Raw genomic sequence first — 15,655 nt, forward strand, 5'->3', positions numbered from 1 at the left:
GGCTAAACAACCAATGCACATAAAAATCTCTCACCTTCTTTCATTTATTCTTGTATCAGACTTGGCTGATAACTACTGGTCCGGAGCCAATAACAACTTCCAGGCCCGGAGTAATCATTGACTTAAAATAAAAAATCCTCTCTGACTCTACCCGGGAGAGAATGAAATAATAAAAGTTATTTTTAACTTTACAAGTTACAGTTGTGGCTCATGCGGTTAATGGTTAAAGAGATTTTTGGACCTGTAGTTCCTCTCTTTCTGTGGTCCTTTGGACTGGACATCAAAGAAATGTAGGCACCATCCACCCAAAACATACCTTTTTGTGTGTTTTTTCATAGCATTCACTTACTAGGGGTTACAATTGATTGAAAAAAATAGGATAAGTTTTCTTATCATGGAAGGTAATTATAGGATTGGGGACCTAGAAAGAGCTTGGAGGAATAAAGTAGCCATAATAGCAATAGTAGTTGTCGTTTTATAGTAATAGTAGTAGTAATACTAGCAGTAGTGGTAGCAGCTGCCGAAGGAGCAGAAATGGCATGATTTTTTAAGCATCTACTATATCCAGGTGCTACACTGGATGCCTTACATGTAGTATATTACCTCATTTAGTCTTCACAGCAGCCCTGCAAAGCAAACACTTCAGTCCTGTCTTACTATCTTACAGGCGAGAAATTGAGATTCAGAGAAGTAACTTGCGTAAGACAGGCTGTTAGTAAAATTTTTCCCCTATCTGAAGATTTACACTTCAGACATAAGCCAGTCAGATGGCTGAAGTTTAGTAAGCAAGGTCAAGGTCAAGGGCAGAGGTTTTTTTACTAAATCGATTTTGAGTTTCAAGCCCTGCCTCAGGCTATAGGGACCAAGTGTTTAACAATGATGTGTTGGGGGTTCCAAGAGAGATCAGGGGGCAGGGGCACAAATCACTTCTGACAAAGAAAACCCATCAGTGCATTCAGTTTCAATCAGCATTGAAATAAACGTGGGTTTTCCAGAGTGCTTAAGTCAGAACAGATCTAAAACTTTTAGAGGAATTGGACAGCCCTAGAAATCTCATTTACTGTGAATTGGTGGCCACAGCTAATGAAGAAGACATACATGTCTTCTCCAGCCTGAGTGTCACGATCCCTCGAACACCGTCTGGGACACGTCACTAGGCAGATGAATGGGCACTAGAACCAGCTTCCTAAGATCTCCGAGGCTTTAGGAGCCCCCGGGAACATGGATTTGTGGATAGAATCAGGGTTTCTTCTATTTGGAATTGGCAATTTCTACATCTTCACCTTTCAACTTGGTGGCATCCTGGAGGCAGTTCAGGCCTTGGGCCAGGGTGAGGACATGTGTCCAGAAAATATGGTGGTTGTCCCCTCAAGCTGACTCAAATCACGGAACTTTTCAGGGCATGGTGAGCCCTTGTTTCCTCCAAAATGGCCAGATGTAAGTAAGGGGGATGCTGATGAAAACCTGCACATTATAAAGAGAAAAATCCCTACTGCCTCGTTTTATCTGCCCAAGAGGGATCTTTTGAAATACATAGTAATGAAGTATACTTGGCTGCGTCTCCTGGATTCCAGATCTCATTCCTTTTGCACAAAGTGCATTCACAGGCAAAAAGGAGCAGTCAGGAATAAATGCTTGTACCTTGGACAGGAGTCAGAGCTATTTCTCAATTCAGTGCCCTAAAGGGCGGCTCCCAGAGAGATCCAGAGTCTTGTGATGTCAAGAAAGTGAATAAAACCTGCTTGAACCCTGCAAGGTTTGTCTTTCCCTGAAATACTTTTGCCCATCCACCCCTCCCATTATCCTACCATCCTTCCAGGGAACGTAAATTCCTGGCACGTAATTAGATGTTCAGTAAATGATTGGCTGAGTGAACAGATGGAAAAAGGAAGGAATAAAACAGGTGGAGAAGTATTTGGCACTTGTTTAGGATGGGTGGGTAGATAAAGCCTTCCATAAACACCACAGGTGGTAAAACTCCTTCCTTCCTCTTGAACATCTCTCTGGCTCGTTTTCTGTGTGCCACTCGTGCAGTTCTTCCTTGCATTAGAGTGATTTGCCATATCTGCCCCTGGAAGGAGATCACACTGCCCCCTAACCCCCCAGTCTCCCACAGCCCTCTCACGAGGCGGAGCTGGTGCTCGGCAGATAACAGATTCTGACTGGCCGACTGGGGGACACGGTAGTAACAGCCATCGGGACTAACCGTTTCAGGACAGGGCCCTTGAAGGAAGAAAGGGTATCTAAGTCCTTTCACACTGGTGTGTTTTGGCTACAGTGTCACGGCCACAGCCGCCAGCATCGGAGCTGCCGGGGTGCCCCAGGCCGGCCTGGTGACCATGGTGATCGTGCTGAGTGCCGTGGGCCTGCCCACTGAGGATGTCACCCTGATCATCGCCGTGGACTGGCTCCTGTGAGTTGGAATAATCGCGCTGCCTGGGCCCAGTGGGAAGGCGGCTTCCCAGCCTTGCTCTGCAGTCTGTCATCATTCTCTCCTCATACTGCCTAACGAGCCATCTGTTGCTGCTTTAATTTCCCTCTGGCCAGCCCATCTGATAACGTGCTTAAAAATTAACTCCTCATAACTTCGAGCAGTGATTTTAAAAAGCAAGTGATCTCTGTCAGCTCATTATACTCCTGGTAATGCTCAAGGTTAGGAACTAGGTAAGGGACGAGATAAACATAAAATAATACGGTGAGGAAGCCAGGTGAGGCCCCAGACACTCCCAACCCCACGAGCTGCCCGAGCCTGTCCCAGCCCTGGATCAGCTGCCTGGGTTCAGAACCACCTGTTCCCAGTCAGCCTGTCTCCCCAAATGTCAGACCGTCGGGGCAGTTGCAGGAGCAAAGGCTTTGCTTAAGACTGACTTGGGTGTGAATCCCCATTCAGTGTCATCTTACTGGCTTTTGACCTTGAGTAAGTTCCTAACCTCTCTGAGGTCCAGTTGCATTATCTGTGAGGTGGAAAGATTCTATCTGAAAGGATTGGTGTGAGGACTGAGTGAGCTAATATGGGAGGGTGTCTGGCAGGCAGTATTGCTCAGTAAAAGGCAAGTTTTATTATCACTAGAATGAGGGGGACCATTCAGGCCTCAATCATCAAGTCTACTGCTCGCTCTCACGCACACGTACACACAGCTGAGGAACACAGCAGAACATCTGTGCTATGTTCTGGGTAAGGGTAAGAACGTGCCTTTGGTGACCCCCGAGGTTAAAGCTAGAACGAGCCTGGTTCCCAGCTCTGTCCTTGATTGACACCGTTTGTGCCCTGGTCTTCCAGCATCTAGGTCTGGCTCTGTCCCCTGGCCATAGGGGTGAGTGTAGCTCCATAGTGAGCCTTCACTCAGAAGCCGCCCAGGCTTACTGGGGAGTCCATTGCTATGTAGTTTGTAAGTGGCAGCTGAGATGGACGGAAGGGAAGCAGAAACATTCCATGTGGGTTTGAAGATACAGTCATTCCCAGAAGGCAGAAGCTCCCATACCTGGGGCCCCCCTCAGTAGCGAGCTGGTTCTACAAGGCCCAACCAAGGTGACACCTTTCTTGCAAAGTTACCCAACCACTGAGGCAAAGTGCTTCAAATGTTCTTCCTAGTGGTGGTGGTGGTGGATTTGCAATTCTCTCCTTTCTCTCGTTCTTCCTGGAATCAGTGACCTTCAATGCCAAGATAACCACAGAAGTCAAAGGCCCAATCTGCTCCATGGGATAAAGACACTGGCTGGTTCATACTAAGGTCCAGTTCAATCCATAGCCTTGTGCTAAATACAGGGGCATCCAGAATGGACATGTGTAAGCGTTGTCCACCTTTTCTGTCCTGCAGGTGTAGTTTGCACAAGAATATTCATGTATATGGTTCCTACAGCAATGCCCCAGCGTCCTCTCTCCAGGATGCCTTCTCTACCTACACATCTTCCTGCCTCCAGCCTCTTCTTCAGGCTGTCTGGGAGTTAAGACTGGCTGGGGGTGCCCTAAGGAGAAAGCCATTCCCAGGCAGACGTGCTTTCTGACCCTGTGCTCTGCGACATCCCTGCTGGCTTGCTCATAGGGTGACCTAGTAGTAAAAAACAAGTACACCAGGGATACACACACACACACACACACACACACACACACACGGCACATACACACAGACACACACGGCACATACACCACCCACGCAACATCCAAGTTCTCACACTTTAGCCAAAAGATAGCCTGGAAATGCCCACACCAGACAGAGTTTAGGGGTGAAAGAATTGCTGAATTTTGATCCTCAGCTCCCCAAAAGTATCTATGAAGACTTCACATTTCTTTGGGAGGAAACAAGAGAGTTTAGGGAGACTGGTGCTGAATTTAGGGGAGTCATTGTGACCTATTGGGAGCCTGTTTGCCCATTCTGTCCCTTTATGCACCACCTCCTGCCCCAGGCCTGTGACAAGAGGAGCTTCTGCTCAGCCAGCCAGGAGGACAGCACTTGCTGCATTTGCTAAACTTATAACTGAATGCTTCAGGTCCTTTTCTCGCTCCAATGGCAAAGGAAAATGAAATCTGGGCCTCCTGTCTGACTAGCTTCTCCCTTCCCCAGGGACCGATTCAGGACCATGGTGAACGTGCTCGGTGATGCGTATGGAACGGGTATTGTGGAGAAGCTCTCTAAGAAGGAGCTGGAGCAGATGCACGTTTCATCTGAAGTCAACTTCGTAAACCCCTTTGCTGTGGAATCCACGACACTCGATAACGAAGACTCAGAAGCCAAGAAGTCCTATGTCAACGGAGGCTTTGCCGTCGACAAATCTGACAGCATCTCGTTCACCCAGACCTCACAGTTCTAGAGCCGCTGACTTCAGATGCCTGGGAGTGATGAAGTACATCACTTAGCAAATTCAAACATTAAGGGAAAGAAAAACACTAACGGCCAATTGTACATTTGACCTCATATACAGACCTCCAGATTATTTTCTATATTTGGATTCACAGCTTTCACTCTCCCAAGTTCTGGGATTTGGGGTTGGGGGTAAGATAAAAGGAAATTGATTAAAAGGAAAGCTGTATTATCTGGAGTTTTAAAATTCTATGAGAGACAAAGTTTGAAAGTATCAAGAAGCAACTGTTGGAAGTAGGTAACAGGTGAAAGAGAAGTTGCTCTCTCATGCACAGACCCGTGTTTGGGGTTTTTTAAAAAAAAATATTCTGTCATTGACTACAAATTTTTACTCAGGATTTCTATTGGCGTGGATTTCCTTTGATGTGTCATGTTTTTATAGATTATAATGCATCTAAACCACCCTCCTCCCCCAGTTAATGTGCCAAATTGTCTATTTTGAACTCATCTCCAGCCAATTTCAAAGAAATGTCTTTGAAAGAAAACAGACTACACAGTTCTGCAATAACAATTTTAAGATGGATGTTGGGTTTGGGGGGAAAGGAGAAGGGTTCTCTTTTCATTGTACTGTACTGGGACACTGGTAACTATTAACTCAGTGTTCAGTATAGAGTTAGATGTGTGCCTGTGTGTGTGTGTGTGTGTGTGTGTGTGTTTGTGTGTGTGTGTGTGTGTGTTTGTGTTATCTTCATATAACTTGCCAGATAGAGATCAGAATTGAACTGTCAATGTGAAATAAAAAGCTCTCCTTATACTTGAATAATAACTATGATTCCAATCCAGAGCTGCTTTGGGGCTTATAAGAACTCACTCAGGAGCGCTGGAATGAGAAATCATGTTGTTCAATCGTCTCATGTCTGTATCAGCCCCAAAGCAGAGCTACATTATGGTGATATCCCGAGGTGGCGTTGTCATCCATTACAACTTCCAGATTCTACTGCTGGGAGGGAATCCATATCAGCTCTATATAAGATTATATACAAAGGGGTCACTCACATAAGGCTATATGTGTTTTTATCCAACTGGAAAGCTTCATCCTTCCAAGGTTAGTTATACCCACTTAAAAATGACAACACGTTGCCTTTTTGTACCCATCAGAGTACAACAACAGTTGTATTTTAATACAGAGTTGATGGGTTGAACAAGCCAGCCACACTGACCAGAAAAACGCTCTCCTTACCGTGGATTCTTGCAGAGTAAATTGCCTGACATGAGACACTGGTATCAGTGGGCTGGGAAAATTCCATTGTATGGCACTGTCTCCTCCTCCAAAGAGAGGATTGTTCCAACAAGGAGTCCAGTCATCTTGGCCCTGCTCATTGAAATCCATTGCTTGTCATTCTCCTAATTTATGAAGATAGCTTATTAAATCTGTGCTTCAGCTCACATCTTGTAAATAACGCTTAACATAAATTTGTGTTGGCATTGAGATCCAGAATACTCACGTTTCTGCCGTTTTGAGTAGCCAATTTAAGCCTGTGCTTTTCTATTTAAAAAACCAGAAATTGTGCCAAAGATCATGGAAAAGTAAATGCTCAGTATTGACCACCTGCACCTGAAATCTACAAGAGAATGATACTGAATTGGCATGTAAACATCATTAATATGGACCAGTAATTCAGTGTTGTAAAATGCAAATAATGGTGTTGTTTATAGGAAGTAAATCTAAGTATAAATGCAGTTGAATCAATAATGTATCTTGGGCTGAATGGTTGCCCCCTCGGCAGGTGTCCCTGATTTGAGGCACGAGCGTTGGCAGATCTGTACATGAATTGCACATCATCCTTATTTTGGAGTCAGTTTGTAACCAGCCTCTTAACACACTGTGCTGTTAACTCATGGAAGAGAACAAGGTTCCATTTCAGTCTCAATAAACATTTCCATCATTCTTTCTTCCCGCCTTTTTCTTTATCTGTTCTTTTGTCTCACTTGCTGGGATGGGTGTGGGAAGGCGGAGATGTGGTCGGTTGATTCAGATTGTACACGGATTATTGTTTCCAAAACTGTTTAGATCCAAGATTGAAAAAGCAGCGCTTGAGGAAAAGCAATCTAATTCGTCATGGTAATCAGTAGGGATGATAAGGCTGAAATTCACTGTCATTATGAATAGTGTACCCATACGTGATGAGTGAGATGAAAGGGAAGGTAGAATTTGGTTAGAAATTGCTGTAATGGGAGATAGTCTTATCACAAGCCAATGGTGACTTCGCTTCATTGAAGGACCAATCTGCCCTCTGAAATGTGCCTATAAACTGTGAATGGCTGTCTTCAGAGCTCGTTAAAGGGTTGGCACAGTGCTGCCTGGAGCCTGAGCCATGACAGGCGTCTGCTGGTGGAACCACTAGTGTGTGATAGACAACAGGGGAACCGGCAGCTCCCTCCGTCCCACTGAGACAGTATGCTCATAAAACTGAAAGCAACACGGGAACAAGAAGGACAAATAAAAACTCATAGACATAGACAACAGTTTAGTGGTTACCAGAGGGTAAGGGGGGGGGGGGTCATTGAGGGTAAATAGGGTCAAATATATGGTGATGGAAGGAGAACTGACTCTGGATAGTGAGCACACAATGTGATGTATAGATGATGTGTTACAGGATTGTACACCTGAAACCTATAATTTTACGAACCACTGTCACTCCAATAAATTTTTTAACAATGCTTATCATACCTGGCCAAACTAATTCAGAAGTTTTGTCTTCTGGCAACATGGGTTAAAAATACCTAACCACACCTCTCCTTAGAAAGAGAGAGAAGTGTTTGGAAGAGTTAGTGCCCCCTGAATAGGGGCCCCCACATGTTTTTTATCTTGCCCCAAGTATACTCATGTACAGAGGAATGGTGTTATCAGCTCTGGAAAATGACTGTTTTTGAACAAATTCTAGTGAGCCCCCTGGATACAAGGCCTTTTATTTAAAACCCATCCCATTCTTAAACAGTGTGAGGAAACGGGGTTGGCTTATAATCTGGCAGTGGACCAGCAACCTTTTCAGGTGTATTAGAATCTTCCCTTTGCGGGTATTTAAGTGAATGGTCTCTTACTACACACCTAAACACACAGCTCTGGTCTCTTACCAGCTTTGTGACCCTTGCCAGTAATCTAGGCCTTGGTTTAATCTTCTGTGAAATGGTGATAAATCTTGCCCCTTAAGATTGCTGTAAGTATTAAATGAGAAAATGTATATGATGCGTTTAGCAGAGACTCTGTCACATAATATGTTTGATACATGTGAATGGCCCTACACCCTCAACCCCCATTTACATGGGTAACCCATGGAGATGCAACTGCAGTTGCTATTCAGTGTTTTAGGACCTTTGTCACTGATATAATTAAGGATCGTAGCTGTCATCACTTGGTATCAGCTGAGTTCTTAGAGCAAACAGTGAGACAATACATTAACTCCCATTCCACGAAAATTTCATTTAGTTAGTGTAAGACTTAGAATATTTTCTCCTATAAAATATCACAGGGGGACTAAACAAAAGTGTTCGCTGCCTTTCTTCTGTCTTGAGACATAGGGGTTTGAGATCAGGCTGCACACGTGAGGCCGAGACGCACAATCACGTGGCCCCTCTGGATGCTGAAATGAAGAGTACAACGGCAGGTCACTTCTGCAGTCTTGGCCGGTAAATTTTGTGTGGCTGTCCTCCCCATTCTGGGACTTTGTTCTGGGCCTCTCATGGGGCTTTTTAATATCCCCTGTGGTGGGAAATGTACCTCCCTCCCCTGTAATCTTAGACTTTTTAAGTGAAAGCCATATAATATAAACAACAAGAAGTAAGCTTTGTTAAATTAGCTTGGGGAACAATATATTGATCCATATATATTGAATTAGGTGACTAAGTGTATGAAGTTACTCACCATGGATGGAGATGACAGGACATTTCTCAATGGCCCAGGCTAAATAATGCTACAAAACTCCTAAGCAAGTAGTAAGACCTAACCACACAATTTCTGTCCCATTTCTTCTCTCACTAGGAAAACCAATGCCATATTTGATTCGCAGAGTGCCCTTCCAGGATTCTGGAGACACGTGGTTTCATCTATAAATCTCCACTTTTAAGAGACCACTTTTAAGTCTGCCAATTTTAAGATTCCACAAAGTTTAGAACAGTTATTAGTAAACCCCCAAAGCCAAGATAAAAATCAATATCCCTTTTATTATTCTGGTTAAAGGAAAGGAAAAAGGAAAGCAGTGGTCTGTTCTAGAGAAGTTTGACTAATTTCTAGAAGGCACTGGGAAATTGGCCTTATGAAAGCAGAACCGGGATATTACCTAAGAAAAGCTTGTCCCCCAAAAGTACCATTTATCAGAAGACAGAGGCAAGAAGCTGAAAACTAAAATACAGAATCAACCAAACCCCTGACTAGTAGTGTCTGGACACACCACACACACGTTTTCCAGATTATAGACACGTAGACTCTGGTAGCTGCAGGAAAGCTACCAGGTATCAGCAAGGTTATAAGGATGTCACGTCCTTGTCCCCCACTTCAGAGCATTTGAGGGAATGCAAAGCGTTGCATCACCTGTGTTATTTCAGAATCAAAGGTCTGGCTGCCAAAGGAAGAAATGAGAGTTTGGAAATCTGGCACTAGCCAGGATTGGCTTTATCTTGTCCAGACCCTGTCGAAAGATAGGTTTTCCAAGGTGAGGATCAGACTGAATGAAATAAATGGAGTGATGCCAGGAGGGTAATCGGGGTAGAAAAGGCACCACTCTGTCACTGTACAGGCGCTTCGTTTATGGACACACCTTTACAAAGTACTGAGGGCACATTTTAAAGATGACTGATCATCCTCCAAACTTCTAATGGACCTTTCATTTAAGGGGTCCTTGTGTTGTGTTTCCACGGTCACAAGTTTAGCTTAGCAAGAATAATAAGAAGCCAGAGGAAAGCTTTGTTTGACCTGATAACTCTGGAGGAAAAAAAATACATATACCATGATTTTATACACACACACACACACACACACACACACGAGGTCGGACAATTAAGTTCACGAACTCATCCTAGAAAAAGTGCTACATACGCGTGTATGTATATATGTGCATATATATATATATATATATATATATATATATATATATATATTATACATTTTTTTCTCCAAAACGAATCCAAGGATAATGTAATGTTGCGGTCTTTAGGAAACGGGGTATGTCTTACAGGTCAGAGAACTGCTACCATGCATGAAACTAAGTTATGTTATAAAGAAAAGCAATAGTGGTCAGAGTGATCCCCTGGCTGATCTTTCCCCAACACTTGCTTTTGTCTTCCCTGCGTGCCAAATTGGCTCTAATTCCCAGGGCTTACAAACTAATCCTCCATTTCCTAATTTAGCCAAAAAGGTTAAGACAGACAAACGTGTGTCAATTCCACATTGAGTACACACAAACTCAAGACTCTGCTCAGTCAAGAGGGGCCAATTAAGTTAGCCGAGCATGCCACCTGCAGTCGATGAGAAAATTAGCAGTACAAACAACAAGGCAGTCTCAGGCTGCGAAGGTACTGGGTGCTTTTCTGGCACTAAGGAAAAGTTTGCTCCTATATCATTCCAGGCAGACAGCCACCTACCCTATTCTTGGGCATCACCACCTTTCATAGAGATGACACGCTAAGGCAGTGTCTTTTAGGATGTTGACCTCCTCACTGCTATAGGCACTGAGGGAGGAGTTTTCTCCCTGCCAGGATGAATGCAGGAGAGGACGGGATGTCATGACTCCAGAAGGAAAAACAGCAACAACACAGAGGAAACTCATTTTTATTTATTTGACAAATGTTTTCATAGCAATTACTGTGTGGCAAGCACTATTCTTAGCACTTAAAAAAATGCTAACTCACTTAATCTCAACAATATCATGAAGTGAGTACTATTATTTTTCCCTTTCTGTAGATGAAAAACTGGTACAAAATGTTAGTTAACTTGCCCACGTCACACAACAGATAGGTAGCACAGCAATTTGGCTTCAGTGTCAACATTCTCTACCAGGCATTAAAAGCCAGAGAAGGCCAGGCATGCTAGCATATTAATTCTAACTCAAGCCTGGGATGGCCTAAAATTTTCAAGACCAATAATAATTGTTAACACTTTCCAAGTGTTAACTCCGTGCCTGGCACTGTACTAAATGTTTTACGTGCTTAATCTCCTTTGATCTTCTCAACACTTCGATCAGTCAGGTTTTTTGTTATCCTCTATTTTCCAGATGAAGAAACTTTAGCTTAGAGAGGTTGAGTAACTTGCCCAAGTTCACACAGCTGGGACTCAAACCTGATTCTAAAGTCTGTGTTCCTAACCATTGAGATATGATTCTTCAAAATGCTGAAAAATTCCATGCAAATGGAAACCAAAAGAAAGCAGGGGTAATCAAAAACCTCTCAACAAAGAAAAGTCAGGGTCCAGATGGCTTCACTGGCAAATTCTAACAAACATTTAAAGAATTAATACCAGTTCTTCTCAAATTCTTCCAGAAAGTAGAAGAGGAGGGAACACTTTCAAACTCATTTTACAAGGCATTGCCCTGAAACCAAAGCCAGACAAGGACCTTACAAGAAAAAACAAACAAACAAACAAACAAAAACACTGCAGTCCAAAATCCCTGATGAACACAGATGCAAAAATACTCAACAAAATATTAGCAAACCGAATTCAACAATACATTAAAAGGATCATGGACCATGACCAAGTGGGATTTAACTCTGGGATATAGGATTGTTCAACATAGGCAAATAAACAAATGTGATACCCCACATTTTTCAAAATGAACAGTAAAAGTCATGTGATCATCTCAATAAATGCAGAAAAAGCATTTGACAAAATTCAACATCCTTTCATGATAAAAACTCTTAACAAATTGGGTACAGAAGGAACACTCCTAACATAACAAAGGCAATACATAGAGATCCAAGAGGGCAGAGTAGATAAACACGGTGCCTATGCCCTTCCATGAACACAATAAAATTACACCTAAATTATAGAACAGTCAAGCTGGAGAACCATCTGAAGTCTAGCAGAACAGAAGTCCTATAACTAAAAATATAAAAAAGAAGCCACGTAAGACAGGTCGGAGACACAGAGGTGCAGAACGGGCCCCACACCTGCGTGTGGTGGATGAGAATCAGGAGGGATATCTCGGCTGTGGAGGGTCCCCAGAGAAGAGCAAGGGACCCCAGCCACCACCAGGTTCCCCAGCCTGGAGTACTGGTGCCAGGAAGAGAAGCCCCCACAACATCTGGCTGTGAAAAACAGTGGGAATTTAAATCATCTGGGTGGGACGGAAAGCTTTGGGAAACCCAAATGTCCTCTTAAAACAGCCCGTGAACAGACTCACTTCCTCTCAGGCACTCACCTTGGGCTCCGGTGGAGGGATGGTGACTCAGGGGTTGACGGAGGCATACTGGAACAGACTGAGGTGCCTTGCTGCGTGGTAAGGGCTGCAGTACACTCACCATTTTCACTGTGTGGCGTCCTGCTCCCTTGCAGCCAGCAGGTGGGCTCCATCTTCCCTGTGTTGAGCCCGCCCCCTCTGGCCAAATCTGAATCTGACTGGCCTGGTGAGCTCCACCATTCTGCCCTGCTGACTCACTGGGACCCCTCCCCATCCAAATCCCCAATGCTGGAGGCACTTTCTCTGCAAGCAGCCAGCCCTGCCCACATTGCACTCTTAACTATCTGAGTCCTCAGGCCCCAGGCAGGCGGCAACTGACCTCTGTGTGCTCTGAGACTTTTGCTGAGTCACTCCAGGCTCAGCACTGGCACCAAACCAGAGTCTTATTAACCTGGTGACCACAACTTTTCCCACTCTAGTCACTTCCTGAGACCCTTTCTCACCCAACTCACACACTGCACAAGCTTTATCAGTGACTAAACTTTAAGGGAGTTGGCAGGTGGCAGAAGGCCTCAAGGTGTCCTGGCTTTTTGCAAAGCTACCCCAGGCCCAGTACTGGTGGCAGCCACCCTCAATTCACAGTGTGGCCTCTCCCACACGCCTCCGAATTTAGCACAGACATTGAAAAACTGGATCACTTCATAGCTCCTACCAGGTAGTCCCCAGCCAGCCACAGGAAGGGGATGACCTAGGCCTGCACCAGAGCCCCTTTCAAGATACCCCAGAACCAACATACTTGGATGTCAGCTTCAGAGCACCTCCCAATTAGCACCACAAGCGGCACACCCAAAGGGTGGTCTTAACAGGTACCAGAGCCCATTGGGGTGAATCTCACTCGGTGGGGTAAGCTTCCTGCACAGCAGCTTTAAGCTATGGATGTGGCCAAACCCCACAGCCAACAGCCTGAGGGCCAATGCTACCCACTGATGTACCAATAGCAATCAAGGTTCAACTATAATAGGAGAGCAACACAACTCACCCAAGGGACACTCCTGGAGCACCCAGAGCAGGGGACCAGGGAGATTGTGCCAGGGCCTCATGAGGCACCTACTACATAAGGCCACCCGACCAAGACTGGGAGGCATAGCAGATCTACCTAATACATAGAAGCATACACAGACAGGCAGCCAAAATGAGGAAACAAAGAAATACGTCCCAAATGGAAGGACAGGAGAAAACTCCAGATAAAGAACTAAACAAAATGGAGTCAAGAAACCTACCAGATAGATACAGAGTTCAAAACAATGGTTATAAGGATGCTCAAGAAACCTAGTGAGAACTTCAACAAAGAGATAGCAAGCATAAAAAAAGATATAGAAGCCATAAAAAAGAGCCAGTTAAAAGTGAAGAGTACAATAACTGAAAAAAAGAATGCACTGGAAGGAATCACCAGCCAATTAGATGAAGCAGAGGATCAAAATCAGTGATTTGGAAAACAATGTAGCAGAAAACACCCAATCAGAACAGCAACAGGAAAAAAGAGTAAGAAAATGTGGATAGTATAAGAGACCTCTAGGATAACATCAAGCGTAAGAACATTTACATCATAGAGGTACCAGAAGGAGACGAGAAAAAGCAAGGGATAGAGAACCTATTTGAAAAAATAAGGACTGAAAACTTTCCTAGCCTTTTTTTCATCTTTAAGACGGAAAAAAAAGATTTAAAAATATGAATGATAAAATACATATCTATCAACAATTACTTTCAATGTAAGTGGATTAAATGTTTCAATAAAAAACATAGGGTGGCTGAATGGATAAGAAAACAAAACCTTTACATATGCTGACTACAAAAGACTCACTTCAAGTTGAAAGACACACACAGACAGAAAGTAAAGGGATGGAAAAAGATATTTCATGAAAATGGAAATGAAAAAAAAACCAAAAAAATCTGGGGTAGCAACACGTATACCAGACAAAACAGACTTTAAAACAAAGGGTATAACAAGAGACAAAGACGGACCCAGTAATCCCACTTCTGGGTATTTATCTGAAGAAACCCAAAACTATACTTTGAGGGGACATGTACATCCATATGTTCATTGCAGCATTGTTTGCAATGGCCAAGATGTGGAGGCAGCCTGGGTGTCCTTCGATGGATGAATGGATAAAGAGTAGGTAGTACATATATACAATGGGATATTGCTCGGCCATGGAAGGGAATGGGTTCTTGCCATCTGCAGAGGCATGGATGGACCTGGAGGGTATTGTGCTGAGTGGAGTGTCAGACAGAGAAAAATAGAGGCCATGTGATTTTGCTTGTATGTGGAATCTGAAGAACAAAATAAACAAGCAAAACAGAAAACAAACTCATAGATGCAGAGAACATTTTGATGGTAGCCAGATGGGAGGAGTGTTAGGGGGATGGGTGAAAAATGGGAAAGGGATTAAGAAGCACAACTTGGTTGTTACAAAATAGTCATGGGGATGTAGGGTATAGCATAAGGAATATAGTCAATAATATTGTAATAAATATATGGTGTCAGATGGGTACTAGATTTATCAGGGTGCTAGATGGGAGGGGTTGGGGGGCCAGTGAAAAAGGTTTCGGGATTAAGAAATACAAACTGGTAGTTACAAGATAGTCATGGGGATGTAAAGTACAGCATAGGGAATATAGTCAACAATATGGTAATAACTATGTATAGTGCCAGGTGCATAGTAGACTAGTCAGGGATCACTTCTTAAACTACATAAATGTCTAACCACTATGCTGTACACCTGAAATTAATATAAAATAATACTGAATTTCAACTGTAATAGAAAATTTTAAAGAGGGGAAAAGGTGAAGGGGAATAAGAGGTTCAAATTTCCAGGTATAAAACAAGTAAGTCATGGCAATGTAACAACATACAGCATGGGGAATGTGTCAGTAATATTGTGATAACATGGTACAGTGTCAGATGGTTGCTGGATTTATGGTGATCACTTCTTTAGGTATATAAATGTTAAATAACTACGGTATACCCCTGAAACTAATATAATATAGTATGGTAGCTATATTTTAATAAAACATCTTTAAAAAAATAAAACAAAGAAAAGACAAATAAGAAACTTTAAAACAAAATAAAATGAAATAAAATAAAGGTGATCTTTGACAAGCCCACAGCTAATATCATACTCAACAGTTAAAGGTTGAAAGCTTTTCCTCTAAGATCAGGAATAATATAAGCTCCAAAGTAAACCAACATCCTGCTTGTGAAATCCAACAGGCATTTTCTCAGTCATTAATTTTTTACTCTTTTGTAATATTTGTCATGGTGAATGAGCTCATTTCCTACTAGTTCTCTTCCCTGGACGTTAAGACATTGCTGTGTTCTGTCCCAATCCTCTTCCTAAGCCCACGCTTCAATATCCTGTGTAACCCCCTCGTCCCTCCCTGTGGGTCTCATCTCTGCCCAGTGCTCGG

General features: G+C 43.3%; 1 protein-coding gene and 1 long non-coding RNA gene across 2 annotated transcripts in view; one reads left to right on the forward strand and one right to left on the reverse strand.

Annotated features, from left to right (window-relative positions):
• SLC1A1 (solute carrier family 1 member 1) overlaps positions 1-6,752 on the forward strand; it is a 75,601-nt gene extending 68,849 nt beyond the window's left edge. Inside the window, exons 11-12 of the mRNA XM_019729921.3 lie at positions 2,279-2,413; positions 4,563-6,752. Coding sequence (XP_019585480.1) covers positions 2,279-2,413; positions 4,563-4,809 — 382 coding nt within the window. The 3' untranslated portion in view covers positions 4,810-6,752. The remainder of the gene's footprint in view (positions 1-2,278; positions 2,414-4,562) is intronic.
• The window catches only part of LOC141571121 (uncharacterized), a 73,716-nt gene extending 60,688 nt beyond the window's left edge, over positions 1-13,028 (reverse strand). Inside the window, exon 1 of the long non-coding RNA XR_012495724.2 lies at positions 12,209-13,028. This is a non-coding gene — a long non-coding RNA (uncharacterized LOC141571121). The remainder of the gene's footprint in view (positions 1-12,208) is intronic.
• Between the last annotated feature and the right edge of the window lie 2,627 nt (positions 13,029-15,655).

The sequence above is a fragment of the Rhinolophus sinicus genome, chromosome 16 (genome assembly GCF_057876585.1).
Source record: "Rhinolophus sinicus isolate RSI-liver-muscle chromosome 16, RSI-T2T, whole genome shotgun sequence".
Classification (NCBI taxonomy): domain Eukaryota; kingdom Metazoa; phylum Chordata; class Mammalia; order Chiroptera; family Rhinolophidae; genus Rhinolophus; species Rhinolophus sinicus.